At 41.4% G+C, this 17992-nt stretch overlaps 2 protein-coding genes across 2 annotated transcripts in view; one reads left to right on the forward strand and one right to left on the reverse strand.

The window, feature by feature from the left end:
* The window catches only part of syn3 (synapsin III), a gene marked incomplete at both ends in the record, with an annotated part of 99842 nt that overhangs the window by 43599 nt on the left and 38251 nt on the right, over positions 1–17992 (forward strand). The gene's annotated exons all lie outside the window — the stretch shown is intronic.
* Positions 19–17283, reverse strand: LOC310962613 (metalloproteinase inhibitor 3). Its single transcript, XM_083935118.1, has 5 exons — positions 16983–17283; positions 8750–8832; positions 6796–6907; positions 4762–4883; positions 19–2473 (listed from the first exon to the last, which is right to left on the reverse strand). Exons 1-5 carry the CDS (start codon positions 17110–17112, stop codon positions 2276–2278), a joined length of 645 nt encoding a protein of 214 aa, XP_083791244.1. The 5' UTR covers positions 17113–17283; the 3' UTR covers positions 19–2275.

Consider the following 17992-nt stretch of genomic DNA (forward strand, 5'->3'; position numbering starts at 1 on the left):
CTCCCCCAACACTCACACAATCACACATACTTCAGGAATCAGTGTTTACACAAAGACTGTACACAGCTTCCTTGATTGGATTTTTCTTTTTTTTTTAAGGATCAAACTTGACCAAGTGTTTCCGTGTTAAGCAGACAGTATATTTACACAAACATGAACCACAGAAATAGTGACAGAGCTGGATGAAGAGCCTCATCAACACGTATAAAGACAGGAAGGATATGTTTTGTACAAAAAAAAAATCTCTACTGCCGTAGATTTGTTAACTTCACACAAAGTATTTACCCTGGAAGGTCGGTAATTATTAACTTTTCTTGTGACCTCAAAAATAAAATGATACCTAATCATCATATGTTTCATACTCAAGCCAAAGATTAAATGTCAAGAGGAGGCTGAAGACTCAGTTCACAACCTGCATGATAAAGTTAAAAATTAAGATGGGGGATCCTTTTTTGCTGAGTACTTGTGGTGCAAAATTAAACAAGGTAGATTTAGATCATTAACCAACTTATAAGACCAATATTGGCCCTTTTGTTGATTATCAGATTCAAACAGTGTCAGTAGTCCTCCTCTGATATGATCTGACTTTAGCTTAAGTGTTTAAATGCTGTTTTTCACATGAAGAAAACCGTCATTTTGGAATGGAGATGAATGAATTTTTTTATAAAGGGTGACATTTTCAGAATGAAGCTTATTTGCTTTCTTGGTGATGGAAATGTCTATATTCTTCTCATGTATGTCCGTTATATATGACGCCACAGCCATGAGATGGTTATCTTAGCATAAAGACTGTAACATAAGCTAACCGGCTCATCTAACTCCAAGCAAGAAAGCAAATAAACACGTTTCCACAAATGTCACTACTAATGTCACTACTAAATGTCACTACGACTACTCTTTTCAAAACAGCCAACTTGGTCAAAGCCACAGTCTGCCAATGGAATGAACTGAAGGTACAGCACTGAGAAAAAGAAAAAAACCTAGATGAGAACAGGTGAAGAAGAATGAATTTAGTGACAATATTGTTTGTTTGTTTTATATATATATATATATATCCATTTGAAATAGTTAAATACAAAAGATTGAATATACACTTACAAAATATCTCAATGTCTGAAACCTCTGCTTCTACTTGACTTTCATTGGATTGGTGAAGAGTACCAGTCAGGGAACTATGATCAAGCGAACAAACCAAAGTATCTCTCAAGTACCATACCACTGGAGATACTGGTCCTTCGTTCTGGATGGTTGCACAGGCTGCAAAGGCTGTCACAATGTAGTTTTGACCTGTTATGTTTTTTGTTTTTGCAGATAATACCATATAATTACTGTATAATCCAATAGACATATAAATAAATGTATTACAGAGGTTTCAGCTGAGTTGATTTCTGTAGCTTGAGTTATATACAGCAAAAAATAAAATATCACCATCTCTGCAATGAATGAGCTCTTCCATGCGTTGGCACTGTAACATAGACATTTTTAGCATTTCTGATATTCAGCAGTGCTCAACAGAAAGGGTGTTGTTTGTGATATAACTGCAAAATGAGTTACATTGCAAACATTTAGGTAAGCAGAGATACTACCATCCATAATGACACGTTACAGTAAAAACTGTGAACATTATCAATGTATACTTCACTGTAAAACAATACCATTTTCAAAAGGGTTTTTTGAGGCCAAAATAAGAGGTATAACATTCAGAGATCATACCATACGTTGGCACTTCTGTATTTTTCATTGATTGAAATTAATGTGATATGGGAGTCCCTGCTTTTTCAAAGATAACCTGACCATAATATTTGGTTAGCAGTAGGCTAGCTGCAGGTCGCTAATTTACACCAATCATACTTACAGATACTTTTAATTGTGTACAGGTCACTGCTTGTCTTGACAATTCGTCTTTCAACTCTAAAGATCCAATAGAGGTTGATCAAGGTCTTAACACTTTTTATTGGCCTTATAAATGACTGTCACCTGTTTAACACCATTGAACTCTGAAGAGATGGTTTGGTGCAAGGACTGATTGATTCGTGGTTTGGGAAAATTATAGTTCAACAGGGTGATCTGTACTACAAAAAAAAAAGGTATTGTTTTCAGATGTGCTACGATACAGGCACTGTAATGGATTTGTTCTTTTCTCTCTTTATTGCCCCTTTAAAGAGGCTATCACCCAGGCCAGTGAGCTCAAAGAGTCCTGTAATACTCAAGAAGTGATTGGGATGGGACGGAGTCAGGGAGATGGCAGTGGATTTCGGGCTGGGTGCGTTGGGGTTCAGGGGTCGGTGGCGTTGATGGTGGTTTTGTCACGTGTGGTCATGCCCCGGTACCAGCTGCAATATCCCTCTTTCTGCGCGATGCAGGCATAGTGCCGGGATTGGTAGCCAGGATAGCCGAAGTGGGACAGCATGTCCGTCCATAGGCACTCGTTCTTTGAGGTCACAAAGCAGGGCAGGTAGTGGCATGGCTTAATCTACAGAGACAGAAGCAAAACTAAAGATGTAGCCATGAAACAGTAAACAAAACTGGATACTTAAATAGGTATATGTCCCTTCTTGCTGTTATAATATACACTAGTATATTTTGAAACCCGAACCTACCCTATTTTTGCTCTCGTTTCTTTTCTTCGAATGTCTCTTTAATATGATCATCTGGTGAACTTCATACCTTCATACTTACGTACACTTTATAGTCAAATAAGTGAGTTCATTTTAAAAGAATAGTGTTATTGTTTTCTTAGTTAAGGGGTCAGATAAGAAGATTGACATGTTTTACATGAAATATAAAGCTAGAGCCAGCACACAGTTAGCTTAGCTAGCATAAAGATTGATAACATGAAGAAGCAGTCTGTCCGTCTGAAGTTCACCAAAAAGTTTTTACACCTAAATCAACAAGTCATATCTTGTTTGTCTGTTTTAATTAGTGAGCTGGTATGTCTTTTAAAAAGCTGAATAGTGCCAAGCTTGCTGTTTCCTTGTTTACAAGCTAATGCTAACGTAAGCTAACGGCCTCCTGGCTCTAGCTTTAAATTTAGCATACAGACATGTGAGTGGTATTGATAACCTCACCTACATCTTGCCAAGAAAATAGTAGTAAAGTAGTAGATTTCCCAAAATGATTCTTTTAACGTATTGGGCTTTTTATGTGTTGAAGGTAACCATGATTGGTATCATGGAACACGTGAGTTCACAGTCAAGAGGTCTGTGCAAAGACCTAAGTAGAATTGGCTAAATCCCATTAGTATATGAAAAAATGTCTGATTCGTGCAAGAAAAATAAGCTTGGAAGAAAGGAAGTGAGTATATGATTTGGTTGAAATATAAAAGCGTAAGCAGGAGCTTGGTGAAACATCTAGAACATACAAATCTCATCATTGCTCTACTGCCTTTCAGCTTTTGCTTCCAGTCATTTACTGCAGCACATTTATACATGAGGTGTAAAAAGGCAGCTATTGAAATAGTGCAAAACCACTAAGCGTATCCTTGCATTCGTCAGCATTGTGCTGTGGAATGTCAAATGAATGTCAGCCATCTTCCGGCTGCAGTGATGGTTTTTTGTAGTTTGGTAACGATTCAATCAGACTTTACCAAGCCTCTTTCGTGCGTCACACCTCCAGGTGCTCGCACAAAAAGCAGCCTCACGGATGGATCTGCCATGAATTGACAGGAAGATTCACGTATCCACTCAGAGAGGTGATGAACGGAAACGCTATGTTTAGTGACAGCAAAGCGGAGTCATCAGCTGCATGCGGAGCTGCACTTATCTGGATCTGAATGAGCCAGAAAATTCAATTAGCAAGTTAGAGGGCATACTTCCCATTTTCTGTGTTTTTGTTATTCAAGCCTGGAGGGTCGGTCCTCCACGGTTCAGAGATGTTCGACATAACTTCCTGGTTTGAGTGGTTTTAATGATGTGTGGAGAATAATTTTCTAACCGGTACACCATGCTTCCTGTTTTCCAGTGCAGTAAATTATAATTTGTGGGGGAATGCGGAGGACAGCAGAGTGTATTTAATAAGTTGGATAATGTTTACGCCCTACTGTGCTTACTGACTCTCAGACTGATGTCTCGGTTGATCGATGGCCTCGTCTGGATGCCTCTGGGCTGCTGCCATGTACGCACTGAGCGCGGTTTACAGGCGTTCGCTCGTACTGGGAACAAGTAGGTCTCTCTGCTTATCCACTTATACTGATAGGGGCCAATGGTTTGAGCAGATGTCCAGGACACTGCTGTACAGTAGGACGTTTACAAGACTGGTCAGCAGCTGCACAGCAGCAGACTACATGTTTGAGTCACATAAAATCTGGCAATAAAGACTTGAGCGGATTCCAGAGCTGTTATTTAATAACTCCCAGTGATAGTGGTAAAACTTGTTTTCTCTATTTCTGTTTTCTGCTAAACACTGAAAGTAAGCTCATAATTCAGTCTCAATAACAACAGTCATGTTATAATAGTGGTCGTTTTATGTACGACTCAAAAACGTTGTAATAGAAGTGGAACAGTAGTATTAAGAGCTTGTATTGGTTTGACCCTCCACATACAAAGCTACTTGTGTTAGAAGTATTTCCTTCCTCCTGTGATCTTTAAAAGGCACACTAGTGGACTGAATAGAAGCGGTCATCCCATTGCAGCAGTTTGATTTTTCGTTTTAAGATGGAGGTAGCAGTAAGCCCTAGCTCCTCCTCCTCTCGTTCCTCCTTCTGCCTCCTCTTCCCTCATCTTTCTTGTCCTTGTCGGGCAGAGGTTTCTGGTTTCCACTCACCCTGCAGTTGCAGCCCAGCTGGTAGCGATGGTTGATGCCCTTCTTCTGAGCCAACGAGAGGCGCTCCCACCGCTCGTTGAAGTTGCACAGCCCCGTGTAGACCTTGTCATCGTACACTCGACCTGAGCAAGGAAAGGTCACATTTTGGGTCACAAGTTGCATCTATAAGCTCTATTTGTTTTTGAAAAAAACAGATTTTTTTAAGTGCTACTTGGAAACTTTCTGCTGTTTGGGATTTCATTTTAACAAGTAGATTCAACTGTCAACACTTGATTCCAGCTTATCAGTAGAGATGGAACCAATCTGATCCAATATCGGTATCGATATAAAATAAAATAAAGGCTCATGCTAATTAGCTACGCTAGTGCCTTAAGCAAGGATATAGAGGGGCAAATATGGCCTGCCGTTTGTTTTATCAAAGATTTCTGGAGTTTCCCGAAGCTTTAAGTAAACTAAAACTTTACTTATCTTAGACATTCACTTACGTTGGCATCACATTGCTGGTATCTCATTTAGCTGTTTGTCTAATTTCATGATCCTCCGCATGTAACATAGGATAATATAAACATGCCGCTCAAGCGATCCAACTTGTTTATCTACGGTAAGAAAATCTCACACAGTAAGCCCATATTAAACCAACACCCCTATTTCTGAATATCAAAAGGTCAACAGACGTCTATTTTTAGCGCTGGAACGCTTGCGGCTTACCGACCTCTAAGACAGGTGCACCGCGGTGGGCTGCGAGCGCTCAGGAACATCATGATTTGTCACCACGTGTCTCCCTCACCGTGTTGTCACCACGCAGGAATTTGACAGCTCACAAATATGTGTTTCTTCGGCCCCCTCCTAACCTCCCGCTCTGCCTGCATCCCTGCACTGGGATTACTGGAGTCCCTCTCAGGCTTATTACATGGTGTTGAGTGTGTGACATGCTCCTCCAATACTAATCGGGGCCAGAGCACTCAAGGCTCGATCAAAGGAGAGCCAAGCAGCTCATCTCGCAGGCCCTGGTGCCTTTAAATTGCCTGTAATGCAGTCTTGATCATATGCAAGAACTTATTATAGACGCATTGAGACGTCAGTGGTGTCAATCGCACTCGGACTGGGAAAACATAGCTGTCGCTGCCTGGCAACGCCAGCTCATTCACTTGCACTGTGGGGTGCAGTTACAGTATTTACAGGTCGGGACTTAGTGACAGTTATATACACCAAGCACCACAGGGTCCAAAGTAAACTGCACCTCCATTGGAAATAGCAACTCGTAAAAAGCTTCTGCTGGAAAACTCATGTCACTTCCTGCTAGCTATTAATTAAAAGTTGTGAGAGAGTGAATAAAATGGCTTTCCGGTGTTTCTGGCCTTTTTCTGGCCTTTTCCTGACCAACATTTTTTTTGCTGCTTTGCCTGCTTGAACAGTGGCAAATGGTCAGGTATAAATAGTGGGAATGTTTATGTCACAGGACAAATGAAGAAGTCCTTGGGGAGGACCAAACTGCCAAACAAGCTCGTAATGCTGCAGGCAAAGACTTTGAACGGCTTCTGAGAAGGCAAATTTTGTTTTGATGATTGTGTCATAAACTTGGTGTTAAATGTTCTATTTCAGTTGAACCAAAGATCTGAAATACCAGATGAAATAAACCAATTTTTCTGTATTACCTACAATAATACGTACAGGAACAGTGAGAAAATATTTGTCCTTACATTCTTTATTGTAAAACAGGAGCAGCTGTTTTACAAATGAATGTATTTAATAACATGTCAAATAGGTTATGAGATTTGGAGATTTATTATTCACCTTGGCAACACATCTGTGGTAAAATATTTAAAACTTAGAAGTAATCATTACGCTTTGTTCAGAGCTTTTGACCATTTCCCATGGACTTCTTCAATACATAAGACTTTGTTGGGTGTCATCCTGTTATCACTTGAATACTTAGTTAATGCAAGAGTCCAGTTATGTAGTTTATTTAGTATTCCAGTTCCATATTGTTGGGAGACTTGGAAAGTAATGCAGAATGTCATCCAGTGAGCTTACCTGTGATGAGGTACTGGTACTTGTTGATGTCAAACTTCACACCGCACAAACTCTCTGAGGCGTCTGTGTAAATGTGCTGCACGTGCTGGACTTTGTCAAACCCTTTGTACATCTGCAAGACACAAGAAACAAAATTGGAAAACCTGAATAAAAAAGTGCAGTGTTGTACCCTTCACCCTAGCACCACACCCTTGACTCCACCTCTTCACATAAATAATCAGGAATGAAAACAGCACGCCAGCTTTATCAGATGACATTCCTTGAGGAATGCCTCTCGGGAGAAGGAGTATTAGGCTGTGCCCTTAACTAAATCATAGATAACATGATTACGTTGTGTAATGTGCTTCATCTTTGATGCTGTTTTGGAAAGGGCATTGCTAAACCATGGACCTCAGCTCCTTCTATTCATCCTCTGTGTGCAGACCCAACAGCCAGTGTTTACCCTGAGAACTGTTGTGTTTTCTTCAGTGTAATTTATTTGTCTGGGAACAACAGGAAATCCCTGTTTAGATGCGTCGCTCCCAGAAAAGCAGAACAAACTGTTTCTTAAGCCTGAAACTGTGGAGGTTTGGAAAAGCCAAAGGCATTTGTCTCATAGGATTTGTTGAGATTTGGGGGGAATTGCATTCTATTATGTCCCACAAGGAAAACCACTGTTAGCGGTATAAACCAGCAGACTGTAATACAAATAAATAACCCAAGAGGTGCAAAGGTCACATTTAATTCCTGAGGATAATCCTTACAGTGATGATTGGTGTGCTTCACTAACAAGAGGCTACTTAATGCTTTTGTACAAACTGTGATTGTACCGATGCAGTGCATGACTGTTGAAATGTTTACACTCGGAGCGAGGAGTTTGGTTGAGCTGTAATGCCTGTAAGCCCGCTAATCCTCCGGCCTGGCTCCTGTCTGAGCAGCAGGCCGATGTCAGCATCTGTCAGAAATATGCAGAGTTATGTAAGAATATAGAGGAAGTGAAGAGCAGGCTTTCAGGCTAAGTATCCCGAACTGCTTTTCAGCTATCACACAGTGGCTGAGGGGTTGGAGAGACAGTCTCGTAACTAAAGAGTTCCTGCCACATCCAGTGTATGACATTTTATGTGCCTGTGCTTTTAAATGGTATTCTTAACTGGAAGAAAAATAGGTTTGTTTCTTATTTTATGTTAACAACACTTTCAGTGCAATGCTGGTTACAATCAGAGTTATATACACAGCAGATAATTTGTCCTGTGGCTCTTTGAGCATGGGTCTATCCGACCCCTTTTTGAAATATATTCAGTCATTATTCACAAAGATTATCTATTGCTGGAAAATAAGACGCAATAATAGAAATCAAAACAAAATAAAGTCAGCTAAGGAAATTGTAACCTAAGTCAATTCTTCCAGCAAGTTAAGCATTCTGCTATATAGACAGGCATGTTCATTCCTCTAGTTCCTCCCTTCCCTACATCACAGTGAAGGGAATAATTCAACATAAAATACACTTTCTCGCTCTTGCCGAGTGTTAGGCGAGAAGATTGATACCACTCTCATGGAGAGTGGAGTTAGTCAGGTGGTGATTAGCTTAGCTTAGCTTAGCTAAAGATTTGAAGCAGGATTTTTTTTAACTTTGACCCAAGGCTATGGCAAGAGGCAAGGACACCAATCAAAGATTGCGGTGCTTTGGGGGGTATGGTGGTCTCTTTCTATGATAGTGCGCCACCTTTTGGGCATCATGGCAATTGCAGACTATTTTACTGTGCATGTGTGTGCTAGGCTAATTGTGGTAGGCTAAGTGTAATGGCTTTAACATCGTTTCGCTCACAGACAAGAAACTGGTATCAATCTTCTCATGTAATTCTTGGCAAGAAAAGGAGTAGGTATGTCTGCCAAAATGCCCTACTATTAATTTAAAGCTGAAAGAGATTCTGTGTCTCGTTCAGCAGCACTTTCAGCCGAGGAGTGACGCTCTCACCTTCATTTGCTTGACTGTGTAACGCATCGTTCCAAAAGGTCCATCTCTCAGGAGCTTCTTGCCCACGACTTTAGCTCGAATCACTGGGAATAGAGGAGACAGACAGGTCAATGACTTTGAAATGATCTAAACAAACTGTCACATTCCTCTAACATATAACTATGAGGTTCCCTCTCCAACCCATTCAATAACACTGCCTCGGCCAGCAGGAGGCATTAGCAAAACTATTATGAATACCATTTCAAGACTGCTTGGCACCACTGTTAATCCGTTTATCCGATTTTCTGCATTGCTGCTGTTTGCCAAGGAAGGCCAATGGGGGGAAAAAACACAAAAAAGGGACTTTTGAGTTTGATACAAAGATTAGAGGAAAAGAGGCCTCATCCATGTACCAAAGCTTCATTCTTACTGCTGGTGTTCAAGAGTTGATGACTGGTCATCGTGTCTAATGGTGGAACTTGCAGCAATCATAGGACACTCTTTGTATCTTTGAGACAGGTTTTGATTTTGTACTTTTTATTCATAATAGACTAAGCAAAATGTGACACCTGGGGAAAAGGTGTGTCTCCGTTTCTGTCTAGATTGGGATCGGGGCTTAAAATAGATGTTATCTGTGTGCAGGACCCTCATGTAAACGTCAGCGAAGAGAAAACACTCTGTGGTGACTTTCATCTGTTTGCTTTCACTCATGTTAGAGTAAGGGGGCTTATTGTGGAAGGCCAGGGCTGTGGGTCCTGTGTAAGCAGTCAATCTTTTCTGAAGTTCACCTGCTGCCCACAGCCGACCGGCTGCAGACACAACTAACACTGGCCATGTTTGTTATCTTCTCCCGGTGGAATTTCCTTGACACATTCTTCAGGGGCTCACATTCCCCAGAAAGGAAAAAATGAGAAGCCTTTCATTCTTTTTCTAGAGAAAGAAATGATGCATGTGGCATGTCCCGTTTGGTCTTTGTTTGTCTAGCTGTCCTCCTTTCAGGGGAATGGAAATGAGTATGAAAATAAAACTCAAACAGGATGCAGTTACAGCAAGGCCACCCAAAAGCAGTGACCACAAATGTATTTTGGAAATGAAGACCCCAGTTTGAACCAAGAACTTACTTCATGAATCCAAAACCTTAATTCAAGCCAGTATGAACAAATCAAAGAAATGTAGCCATTCAGCAGCTTACCAATAGAAATATAGGGCACTTCATTTTGTTTGTTTTAATTTAATTGGGTGAATTTAATTATTTTGGTGTATTTATGATCATGACTGAAAGTACAAAATGTAAAGGATAAGGGGTTTGATGAGGTATAAGGGCTCTGTTAGGCTGTATTTGATGCTTTGAGCTAAATACTAACGTGAGAATACAATGACGTGTTTAGAAAGTAATGTTTGCCATCTTAGTTTAGGGTATTAGCATGCACACATTAGCTAATTAGCACTAAACACAAAGTACAGCTGAGTATTGGACAAGGGAACATTTGGCATGATGGTTACATGAAAAGTCAGAAGATCACCAAAGTGATTACAATTGATCATCTGGAGACAATGAACGTCCGTATAAAATGTCCATCCATTGAATTGTTGTTGCTATACTTAGCTGGGACTAGAGCTGTAACAATTAGTCCCTTAATTGATTAGTTGTCACCTATTAAATCAATCTCCAGCATTTCTGATAATCGATGAATCAGTTTGAGTTCTTGAGTTTGAACTGGTTTCGTCCTCGATGACAGTAAACTGAATGTCTTTGCATTGTGGACAACACAAGACATTGATCAATATTTTTCACCATTTTCTGACATTTTATAGACCAAACTACTAATGGATTTATCGAGAAGTTTTAACAGATTAATCGACAATGAAAATAGTCGTTAATTGCATCTATCAGTAGAGCTCACCAATAGTGTGGCTAATAAGCCCATTGTACTTTTAATAACTTAAAAAAAAAACAATATTTGATCTGTATTAATCTGTCCTAATTCAAAATGCCTGACTCCACCTGTTAGCTTGTCGCCCACATGAGGCAGTAAAGGCACCGTAAGTGAACGGAATGTCAGTTCTACAAAGTACCCAAGAGTAAACATGCTATAGAAAATCAATCATACATTAAACGTGCAGCAACTGCAGAATGGAAAAATCATTCAAACTGCATGTGAGTCAACACTCCCTGAACTGTCTGTTCAGCAGAGCATATAGGTGATTGTTCCTCCCCCCCATTCGGCATTGTGTTTCGACTAACTGACTTTCACTGACAGCTTCACAAGAAATCACAAAACCAAGGCAGACGCATGTCATTTTGGAGCTATGGTTTTAAAGTAACGACCCCCTGCCTGCCCTCCGCTTCCTGACCTTTCACAATAACGTGCTGCAGAACATTTGATCCATTAATCTCTCAACTCTCTCAATATGAACCAAGAGCACTAAGGCCTGCAGGACCTCTGCTAAATTTTACCAAATGCAGTTTGACAGACATTTGCCACTGCAATTACAGAGGAATGTGCAGATATAACAGAGGATACTTTTGCCTCTGTTAAATACACTGCTGCTGTTATTTTCAAGTGTCACCACAAACCCTAGTTTTCACCGCCGCCCTGACCTCAAAGGTATCCCTCAGGAGAAACGAGTATTCGAGTTTGAAGGGGGCCACAGGTCAGCTGATTTTACCGAAGTACATCCAGATAGGTCCCCTCTTGTTGGACGGCAGCCACTAATTGGTCAGTGATGGTGCCATCACTCAGAGGAATGTGTGAGGGGCCTCAGCTGTTCCAGAGACAGAGGATCTGTGTCATCCCCCCTGCAGTGACCCCTTGACCCCCTCTCAATTCAGCAGTTATATTTATGTGCGACCACTAGGCTGCCTGCTCACGTCGACAAGTCTACGTTACAAGTGTTTATTTAACCCAGTTCCATAATGTGATCTCACATCACCTTGGGTCAACTGGAAACTATGGACATACTGTTCAGTTTTTACCCAACTCATTTTTACTTACCACTTATGCTTAAACTACCTGCACATATACAAATGTCTCTGTGTACAGAACCTCATAAGGATGCATAGAAATTTCTACTTTCAACTTTTATTGTACTCATACTGACACCACTACAGAGGTGATAATCTGATCCAATTTTATGGCATCTTCCTGCATGAATTTCAATATCAATGCAGAGTTACTGATTAGTTTAAAAGTGCTGTAACTGCCATTCCATGCATCACAGTACACTTTAATAAGTATGGTGACATAGAAACATCTGTGCATTACTTACACTGATTAATTATCTAATGTACCTTCAATTCAGATGGTATGAATCCTAAAAGTCAACTTGAAATTTGAATGCTTCTTATCATTTGTACAATAAATATAATAACAGTTTATAATCCAGTAGTTAATATAGTCAAGTTGAAATATCTATCAGTATGTAAGAGTCTCTTAAACATGACGAATTACGGGCCCAGTGCCGTGACGCGCAAGTATTCATCTTGTGCAGAGGACCTGACATACATTTTCACGAGTGGGAGGCTTTTCTTTTCGTGATAAGCGAGGTAACCAGGGTCTGACAAAAAAAAGGAGGAAAAAAGGAAAAATGATTCCATTTTACACTCAGTATCTCTTGCCTTAAGCAGGGGATTACACAAGCATGTATGCAAATGCTAAATCTTAAGGTGTGCATGTAATTTAGTTAAACATTTTTTTCAGCCTACGTACAATGTTTCAAACTGCAGGCATGACAAGAATAAGGTTAGTCGTGTGTGTGTGTGTGTGTGTGTGTGTGTGTGTGTGTGTGTGTGTGTGTGTGTGTGTGTGTGTGTGTGTGTGTGTGTGTGTGTGTGTGTGTGTGTGTGTGTGTGTGTGTGTGTGTGTGTGTGTGTGTGTGTGTGTGTGTGTGTGTGTGAGAGGTGCACTCATTTTAGTATGCAGAGAGTGGTCCAAGTTTAAGGAGGCGAGTGGAGGAAGAGGAATTCTCAAGACGACACACTACCACGCTCAAAAATAAACACTGAAACTGGAAACGCTGGAGCACAAAGCCTGTAACTTCCATTTACGGGTTAGCAAAATGCAAAAGGCAGCCTACTGTATGAAGAATCAACTGACTTTTTATAACTACCTTTGATACCTGATGACTACCAGTTTTTAAACAAGGCGACAAATGATTGTGTTGGATTGATCAATGGGATTCTTTTAGCAACCACTCATTTAAATTCAAATGTTATGCCATCTAACCTCAAGAACGTTAGTTGTCTAAGCTAAAATTGGTGTATTTAGTCAGCTTTGCCAAAGTATTTTAAATTAATTCTTTCACAGTAACGTCCTGTCTCAAAATTAGGGCTGCAGCTATCGATTATTTTAGTGACGGCCACAGTTTTTTTCTGGCCTGTCTCTTCTTTCTTCTCTCTTCCTCCGCTTCAGAATTCGCACCATTACGTCTTTTTCAAGGCATGTATCAATCATGGATGGTTGTGTCCGAAGTCCATAGTGTAAGCCTGTTATGCATCACACTGCTGTATATTGACATTAAATTAAGTAATAAATTAAACAAAGGATACTTTTTAGAAATCAAGTTACTTGAGGAACCATTTCATCAATACTTTAAATTAGTGAGTATCTTTAAGTCCACTGGAAAAGAGAGTCACAGCCAACACCTGAAGCCTTGTCAGTTGGCTTAGCGTTATCTGGGCATGCTTTTCATATCCCTCTTCTTATCTTTGACATTCACTCACTTTCTGTGTGCTCGGATCTCCACTTTACTGCTCTCAATTGTAAAAGTCTGACCATGGACAAAGGTGACATTCTGGTGACAAATAAACTGTAATACCATTGTTGAAAAGTTGATAAAGGTCAAATGACTTAATGCTGCCTTTAGAGAAAGTACAACTGGAGGTGAATAAATCATTGGTTTGCGGTGCAATAGTCATTTCATCATGAGTGTGTGCTGGGCTGATGTCCATCGCCCCCTGTGCTGGCCTCCTGTTTAAAACGCTGGACCCCAGAGTGGCTGTGTGGTCATCAGAGAGAGGGGGGAACGGAGTGGACATCTGATACCCCCAGCTCATGGGACAGGCATGCCAGGCTTGTACGGCATCCAGAACCTTTGACATCTCATCGTTTTAGCGTACTTTTTGGGGAAAACTACGGATCTGATCAAAGTATACATGATATCATAACATTGTCTGCCACCTGTCGACCTGTAAATAAAGGGCGGCAGCTGGAAGGGGGAGTAGTGATTTAACTACACGCTACTCATTAGTAGTAGGATAAGAGTATATTGGTACCAGGAGAGCGCCGTCACAAAGCCCCCGGCAAGACATCACTCTAAACCTGCCATGCTGCACAAAGCTGCTCTATGCTGCACAAAATACCCACAGCAGGGCGGGAACGGTTCTCTCAATAGACCGATCCTCAATCACAAACCGTGCATAAACACACATCACGCTAATCCTCAGAAGCTGACCTGGTTTGCGGTGCAAGCATTTAAAGGTTCGCTCTGTCACCCTGAGCACTTGGGAACTAGCGTCCTTACGAAGCGATATTAAATCTCAGGGTCAAAGTTTACTGCCAAGCCTCTAATCTTGCTTTCGGAGGGATTTGGAAAAGCAAGCACTGCTCATTTCCCCATGTGAATAGGCTGCATTAACCCAGCTGTTTAACAGCAGCCAACTAGGTCTCTGCACAAGAAAGCAGCCAGGTCATTGCCTGGTGCCCAGGTATGTTAGACATCATGCCTGTAACCTGATCAGAGCAGAGATAAGCTGGCCACATGCACTGTGGAGGATTTCCCACTTACAAACAAACAAAAAATGACATTTTATCAGCAAGGGCACAAATGGTAGCTATGAGAATAAATTCAAATGCATTCCAGGTCTCTAATATGTCACCAATAACCCAATTGCCAACCCTAATTGTGATTCATCCGGTGGAGTGGCTGCTGGGAATTATGGGTCAGGGCCAAGAAAACAAGAGCTTTGAACTGAACTACTGTTCTTCTGTTTGATGTCTAATTACAGGGTTTCTCCCTCGCAGCATTAGCAGATCAACCCCCTACCTTTTTTGTTTCCCATGTCATTTAACTTGGCTTGATGACACAATCAGGAGTGCATGTTTTGAGGCTTAAGGTGATAAAAATAAACGTTAAATTCAGACAGTCTAGTCTAGAGTCTAGTCAAGACATGTAACCTGTATTGAAAAATGATAATCGAAACTGGATTTTGATCAATTCCAATCATCCTACACACATAGTGAAAGTCCAGGAAACCAGTAAATTTGACGCAGAGTAATGACTGTTACTAGCTGTGACCTCAGCATCCCACTGGTGTTTTAGAAGTGTTTCCCTCCGAGGACTGAGGTGTAAGAGGGGCGACGACATTCAAAGCACACCCCGAGCTAAGCCGGGACCTTTGAAATGGGATTTTTCTGGCTCACGACTGATCACTGCACCCATTGAAGTCAGTCCCAGATTCTACACTGGTAAGTCCTTGAGCTATCTGAAGGACTGTGGAAGGAATTGCATGAGTGTTTGTGGATGCTCCAACCAGGTCACGTGGCTGAAGATGCTCCCAAAAGGTCTGGTGATCAGGGTTTACCAAAGAGCAAGGGACATAGAGTGACCATTTTGGGTCCTTAAGTCGCCACATCGGTCCTATTTCACAGGATTACTCTTATAAAAAGGTGGCGTCCTCAGAAGGCTGGTAGGTTAAACCTCTTTCTTCTCTATGGACGATTCACCAAGGCATCACCATGAGACTTCAGAACTAAAAGAAATGACTGGTTATGGTCCTCCAAATTTTGGGTAAACAAGCCTCATTCTCTTGGCTGCATTTTGAGGAGCCTTTGGAAAAGGAAAGCCTTGTAGTGTGATCATATCATTCCCACCTCTACTGGTCACCATTTGTAAGTGCAACAACGTGTGTGTGTGTGTGTGTGTGTGTGTGTGTGTGTGTGTGTGTGTGTGTGTGTGTGTGTGTGTGTGTGTGTGTGTGTGTGTGTGTGTGTGTGTGTGTGTGTGTGTGTGTGTGTGTGTTGGGGGGGGGGGGGGGGGGTTGCTGCAGAAACTAGGACTTCCCTTGTAGCGTGTTAGTCGACACTAGGCGAACACATGGGCTACACACACAGCTGCAGGAGTGTGTGTGTGCTCAGTTTAGACTGAGACATTATTGTTTGATTATGTGTCGGGGTTTTTAGAGAGCCGCATGATGGGTTCACGCTTTAAGGTCAAATGATACTGAAGCAAAAAAAGTATCAGCTGCACTCAGTAAGACTTCCAGCTCCCGCAAATATGAATGTGCGTGGCTTTAAGTGATTAAAGGTTTAAGGTTATTATTCAAAGAAACATGCGTCTCCTTCTCCACCAAAATTCAACTGCTCATACTCTCCCATTTGACACAGTTCTCTCCCTACAGGGCAGATCATATAATCCCAAAATCTTTACCAGTGTTATCCAAAAACAGAAGCCAGGTTGGACTGGCGCTCTAGGCTAAGCCGGATCCCAAATTCATATTATTCTGGGGGAGGCAGAGAAAGCATACCCAGGCAGTTAAACAAACTATGACAACCCCCCTCCCCTCCTCCCTTGTCCGCTGTTTGTGCACCAGAGGCCGGGCATATCTGAGTTACAACCGGGGTGGCTGCCTGACAGAAATACCACAGCGGGCAGATACATAAGCAGGATTTGAAACATCTAAGCTGAATGTCTATGGTGTTAATTCACAGCACTCATACTTCACCTCTGAGGCACACAAACATGCCTCAGGCTTGAAAACATATGATTAAATCAAAACTTCATCTGTTATTTAGGCATGAAAATCATGGGAATGATAGGGAAGCTTTACTTAGTTTAACAGCCACCACTTTGAGAACCATCACAGGTGTACTCCACCGACCACAAACTACATATAGGTTTGTTATATTACAGAATATTTCAATTACATAGCGAAAAAACAACTTGACTTGCCATAATATTCTAATGGTATTCTGAAAACGACACAAGCTGAAGTAGTTCATGTGTAAACATTTGAAAGTCAAAAAGCAGCGAAAGAAAAATATCCCCACGTATTAATAGCAACTTATTAAGTTTCCTTTATACTTCAAACATGAAAACACGTTTTGCTAAATGACGCACATCCAGTAAACTGGTCGCAGGTCAGTTCTCTCTGCTGTATTGACTGACAGAGAGCGCTTTTATTTCAACATCTGCTCTCAGATGGCTTGATGAACAAAACATTCAGTTTGCAGCTGCTAAAGGGTCCGTTACGTACCTATATCGGAGTTGCAGAAGGCGTCTTGCGGGTGCGTCAGAGCGCACGAGCAGCCCTCCGTCAGCCGGTAAACGTGCAGGCTGCTGAAGACAAACAGCAGGCTGAACAGGCGCTGGTACACTGACTGCATTTCTCCAAACTTTCTTCCACTCCTCTATGCTGGAACAAAGTGTATGGAGTCCCGTTGGATCCGCTGCACTGTGGCAGTAGGCAGATGTGTGTGTGCGTGTGTGCGTGTGTGTATGTCCAAGTCTCTGCTCTCGCTGTTGTTGTTGTTGTTGTTGCTTCTCGCCTCGCTGGAGCTTTTCACCCTGATCCCGGAGAGGCGCACAGCCGTACATATAGCGCGCCGGAGAGCGCGTCCACGCCCCCTTTCCACCTCTGCAGCTCGCGGGAGGGGCGGCCAATCAGCGGCCAATCAGCGGCTGGTGATGCCATTAGGAATCACAGACGGCAGACACGATGACATACTGGAACTTTACTCAGCTTGGTCTCATTTTCCCAGACTGACAAAAGGAAAGGTGTACAGAAAAATGGAATAATATGATAAGCTGAAAGATGTTTATGCACATTTAGACTCCACTAGGCTTTTATTTCCCTACACAGTGAGCTTTAGAAAGAAAAATGGTTAAATTATAGGCTGGCTGGGAAAAATAAGCATGGACCTGATTGTATTTCTTCCCATACTGAAGAATAAAGAACTGAATATTTTTAATCATGTCATATAAACGACATAAACTTAACTCAGAAAGATAATAATATTGATTAAATTGATTAAGATTGATATAAAACTGATAATATAAATGTGGAAAGATCGCAGTCTCACATGATGACAAAAATTGTATTAAAAATTGACATGATAGATAGATAGATAGACAGATAGATAGATGGATAGATATCGTAATATTGAATACAGGGTGCAGTCAGATTCCTTCAGAGGCCACCGATTTGTCTCTAATCAGTTAGAAACAATAGCTGTAAAGGCAAATGAAGGCTCCAGTTTTCTCCTA

This window comes from Echiichthys vipera (assembly GCF_963691815.1).
Source record: "Echiichthys vipera genome assembly, chromosome: 20".
Lineage (NCBI taxonomy): Eukaryota > Metazoa > Chordata > Actinopteri > Perciformes > Trachinidae > Echiichthys > Echiichthys vipera.